This window comes from Protomyctophum bolini (genome assembly GCF_963924005.1).
Source record: "Protomyctophum bolini genome assembly, chromosome: 11".
NCBI classification, from domain to species: domain Eukaryota; kingdom Metazoa; phylum Chordata; class Actinopteri; order Myctophiformes; family Myctophidae; genus Protomyctophum; species Protomyctophum bolini.
Window position 1 is genome coordinate 9,891,584 of NC_137872.1, and position 5,044 is coordinate 9,896,627.

General features: G+C 42.3%; 1 protein-coding gene across 1 annotated transcript in view; it reads left to right on the plus strand.

Annotated features, from left to right (window-relative positions):
• syt5a (synaptotagmin Va) overlaps positions 1 to 4,049 on the plus strand; it is a gene marked incomplete at its 5' end in the record, with an annotated part of 7,529 nt that extends 3,480 nt beyond the window's left edge. Inside the window, 4 exons of the mRNA XM_080776505.1 lie at positions 312 to 479; positions 1,290 to 1,407; positions 1,665 to 1,798; positions 3,781 to 4,049. Coding sequence (XP_080632631.1) covers positions 312 to 479; positions 1,290 to 1,407; positions 1,665 to 1,798; positions 3,781 to 3,990 — 630 coding nt within the window. The 3' untranslated portion in view covers positions 3,991 to 4,049. The remainder of the gene's footprint in view (positions 1 to 311; positions 480 to 1,289; positions 1,408 to 1,664; positions 1,799 to 3,780) is intronic.
• Between the last annotated feature and the right edge of the window lie 995 nt (positions 4,050 to 5,044).

The following is a 5,044-nucleotide window of genomic DNA, read 5'->3' on the forward strand; positions in this document are numbered from 1 at the left end:
CATACGGCATATCTGATGCGATTTTGTCACATTCTTGTCTCAAACAAGGTATTTTCTTACACTAAATACGCTATTCTCCTTTTTATTGCCGTGTATGGTAGTTTTAATTCAAATACGTTCATTTTAAGCCTCCGGTTCTATCATTTAACATTTCCTATCTGGCAACACTGGTACAGTTGTATATAAGTTACTTATGAGTCATAAGTTATGACTCATTGACGCTTATAATGATACCATGATACCATTCGTCATTACATCTTTACGTTCCTTGCTGTCTGCTTGTCTTTACTTATTGGTCTCTCTCTCTCCAGATCCCCTACATCGAGCTGGGAGGTAAGACTCTGGTGCTGGCGGTGTTCGACTTTGACCGTTTTGGTAAACACGATGTCATCGGTGAGATCAGGATCCCGATGAATTCCATCGACATGGCTCAGGCCATCCATGAATGGAAGGATCTGGATGGAGGAGAGAAGGAGGAGGTACGGAGGGGAACAGCGTTAACCCATTTCAAACCAGTTCAAGCCACTTTAACCATTATTTTATACTTATGCTATTCAAAAATAGCAGATATACATGTGCCGCTTTGCTTGTAGATGGTATTAAATAAAGTGAATATTTTTTTGCTCAAATCTTTGCTTCTGGGCATCCCTGGAACAAAATACTTTCCGGCCAAATACATCATTTTGGGTGTCCTTGAGGGTTTGAGCACCACTGACCATAGCACCATATAGGGTTTTTTTAGAAAACTGTTAGGATTTGATCGTTTTTGACATTTGTAGAATCAGCCTCAGGTCTTCAATGTACAATATTTAAGTTTAATATTTGACTCTGAGATGTATTGGAAATACTCAAGTAAAGTACAAATACCGCAAAATAGTTTTTTTGAACAGAACATGTTGCTCATGATGACATCCAGTTGTACTGTATGTTGGTTGCAAAAGAAAAGATGAAATAAAAATGGGTTACAGCATAATTGTATGAATGTTATTTAGATGTGTGCCATTGCTTTTCCACAGATGCTAGACTTTAACGTTTCCCCTATCATTTATTGACTGGGTTCATGCCATGTATTCTGACTTTGCAAGCTTCTAATTGTGAACATTTGCAAGCTTCTAATTGTGAACATTTTCAAGTGATATACTGTCTGTCTGTCTGTCTGTCTGTCTGTCTGTCTGTCTGTCTGTCTGTCTGTCTGTCTGTCTGTCTGTCTGTCTGTCTGTCTGTCTGTCTGTCTGTCTGTCTGTCTGTCTGTCTGTCTGTCTGTGTCTGTGTCTGTCCGTCCCTAACAGCAAGAGAAGTTAGGGGACATCTGTATCTCTCTGCGCTACGTTCCGACGGCTGGAAAACTGACCATCAACATCATGGAGGCCAAGAACCTGAAAAAGATGGATGTCGGCGGACTGTCAGGTTAGAACACACACGCACGCACGCACGCACGCGCGCGCACACACACACACACACACACACACACACACACACACACACACACACACACACACACACACACACACACACACACACACACACACACACACACACACACACATTCTGCATGCATATTCATAGCCTCATTTAAATTATTCCACTCTTTCTCTCCCTCCTTCCCTCTGTCCCTGGTCTCTCTCCCTCTCTCTCTCTCTCTCTCTCTCTCTTTCTGTGTCCAGATCCATTTGTTAAGGTGGTGTTGCAGCACAACGGGAAGCGTCTTAAGAAGAAGAAGACAACGGTCAAGCCGAACACTCTAAACCCGTACTTCAACGAGAGCTTCAGCTTCGAGATCCCCTTCTCCCAGATACAGGTAAGCATGCCAGCCAGCCAGGGTTCTACAGTATTCTATGACCCCTATACCATTCCTTCCAAACGTAATACCTCATAGTAATACCCCATAATAGTCCATTAAAACCAGGAAAGCATCTGTGCCAAAGATTGATATATATATTTGGCCACCCACCAGAATCTGAAAATGTTTTGTGCCAGGGACCCCCCCCAGTGTGGTAAGAAAAATACACTTTAAAGAATTTTCAAAAGGGGCCTTTCTTTGTGGAGTTTGCATGTTCTGCCCGTGTCCCTTAGGATAGGTACCCTCACAAAAAAATGCAGTAGTCCTACTTTTTTCAGGACTGCCTAAGAAAACAACTCACAGATTACAACTTGTCCAAAATGCAGCAGCCAGAGTTTGAACTAGAACTAAGATGAGAGAACATATTATTCCAGTTTTGGCATCACTGCACTGGCTTCCGGTTGTTTTTAGGATTGATTTTAAAATTATTTTACTTTTACTATAAAGCTCTCAATGGTCTCGCACCTTCCTACATGACTGCCTGCCTAAATATGTCCCAAACCGCCCCCTAAGGTCTTCCACTGCTGGCCTGCTCGCTTTGCCAAAATGGCAACTAAAAAATACGGGGAAGCAACTTTTTGCTTCTACGGGCCGTCGGCATGGAACAAGCTCCCACTGTACCTTCGTCAGGCAGCCTCTGTAGACATTTTTAAAGCTCAGCTCAAGACCCACTTCTACAACATTGCTTTTAATTGATCTTTTATTTTTTGTTATTCATGTCCTCACTGTATTGCATTACTGCTTTTTTTTTATGTTGTTGCCTTGCTTTTCTTTTATTCTCCATTGTTCTGTAAAGCACTTTGAGCTGCATTTCATGTCATGAAAGGTGCTATACAAATAAAGTTTTATTATTATTATTATTATTCGAAATAGCAGATGTACAAGCTCGCAGCGTGGCAAGACGTGAGCCCATGGCACAAATCCTTTTCAGATTCTGGTCCAAACGGTCAAATATATATCAAGTTGGGCGTCTTTAATCTTGTCGTATCAAAGAAACTGAGGATTTCAAATATCTCAGTAGCAGAAAGGACTTCCTGACAAGGAAAGGACTGGCCTGGAGTGCTTGCAATAAGCTACATCTTATATGGCAGTCAGACATCTCCAGAGCTACCAAGATCAAGAGACGCAAGACTCCTCATGCGTGTCCAGAACCTCTCATGGAAGGAGGCACCCCCCCCCCCCCCCCCCCCATCTCAGTTGTTGTGGCAGAAAGAAGACTCCGCTTTGCTGGACACTGCCACAGAGCAAAAGACAAGGTCATTTCGGATATTCGTCTGTGGAGACTACCCTGCCCATCAAGAGGAACAAGACCTCTCACATTTAGGGACACAGATGTGAGTTAGGGACACAGGACTGACTTGTTTACTGAGGTGTATGACCTTGGTGTGGCAATGAGCAACAGAGACCAGTGGAAGCAGCTTGTGTCGCAGATCTCGAGGGCACTCGAAGGATGATGATGGGGGTCCTTGGTACTAACATCTTTGAGAAACACTACCTCAGGTCTTAATACCCACTTCAGCCCGAGCAACACTGCCACACTATGGGGGTATTGCCCTGTAGTGTAGTGTGGCAGTGTTGCTCGGGGTGAAGTGGGTAATGTATGTTTTGTAATAACAATCCAAATCTACAAAGTAACTATACGTAGTACTAAAGTTTTCAAATTCATGTAGTGGAGTAAAAGTAAAATACTTCCGAGATATAGTGGACTAGAAGTAAAAAAAAAAAGAAAAGGTAAAAAAAAAGTATTGGAAATTAACAATACTCAAGTAAAGTACAAATACTTCAAAATTGTACTTAAGTACCCGTACTTCCACCACTGCTTAAACAGATCGGTTCTTTCTGGCAAAGGAAACCGTTGCACGATTGCCGTATTTAAACGCAAGCCGCAGTTATTCTCTCTCTCTCTCTCTCTCTCTCTCTCTCTCGCTCTCCCCGTGCAGAAGGTGCAGGTGCTGATCACCGTGTACGACTACGACAAGCTGGGCAGCAACGACGCCATCGGCAAGGCGTGGATTGGCTTCGGCGCCTCCGGCGTCGGCCTCCGCCATTGGGCGGACATGCTGGCCAACCCGCGGCGTCCGGTGGCCCAGTGGCACATGCTGCAGCAGGAGGAGGAGGTGAACGAGGCCCTGAAGGCGCCTATCCGCTAAACTATAACCCATTCTGACCTGAGATCAGATTCATACGAGGTTTTCCACTAGACACACACTGGTCTGATGAACCCATTCTGACCTGAGATCAGATTCTAAAAATGTCAGTCGCTCTTCGATTTTTCTAAAATAGCAGACCTACAAGCTCGTAGCGCGCCACTCGGTGGCGCGCTATGAGCTTGTAGATCTGCTATTTTTCAATGGCTAAAGCATAACATGATGCTGACACCAAAATGGGTTCCCGTTCAGAATGGGTTAAATGAGTCCCTTCATTTCTGGTTTGTGCATATTTTGTTTTTAATTATTATTATTATTTCAAAACATTAGAAAAAAAAAACATTCCCCAAAAAAGCTATACTTATCATTAAATTCAATGATTTTTTTTCAGTAATTTCAAGAAATTCCATAAATTAAAAAAGAAATGTAAAAAAAGAAAAAATTAAAGTAGTGAAATAGCTGATCTACAAGCTCACAACGGGATCACGGCTCACAGGCAACTACTGCGATAAACACGCACACACACACACACACACACACGCGCGCGCACGCACACACACACGAACACGGACACAGCTGATCAGCAAATTTTTGTGTGTTTTCTTTTTTAATTTCTCTCCTTTGTTACAGTTCAATGTTAATCTCGGTTTCCTGGTTATTTTATTTCTCTCCAATGGAATAGCTTTAGTTGAATGTTGTTACGTCGCCAATTACCGTATCTGTTTTCGATGCTGATTGAATGGAGAGCAGTCTGTGGTTAAACTCATGGTTTGTGATTGTAAATATCTAATTGGTGGAAAAATAAATCTAAAAAAATGGTTTAAAAAAACAACTCATTCATTCTTATTGATTGTTATACTGACATACACACGTGATTTATGCGTCTGTGCGTGTGTGTGCAAATGGAAATGGTTAAGATGTTGGCCTTCTGTGAGGGTGACCAGGGTTCGATTCCCGGGTCTTACACTAACGTACAAAACAACTTTTTAATGTTTTTTTTTTTTGTGGCTTTCACCTTTATTTTATATTTTTATAGAGGGACAGACAGTAGGCTGAC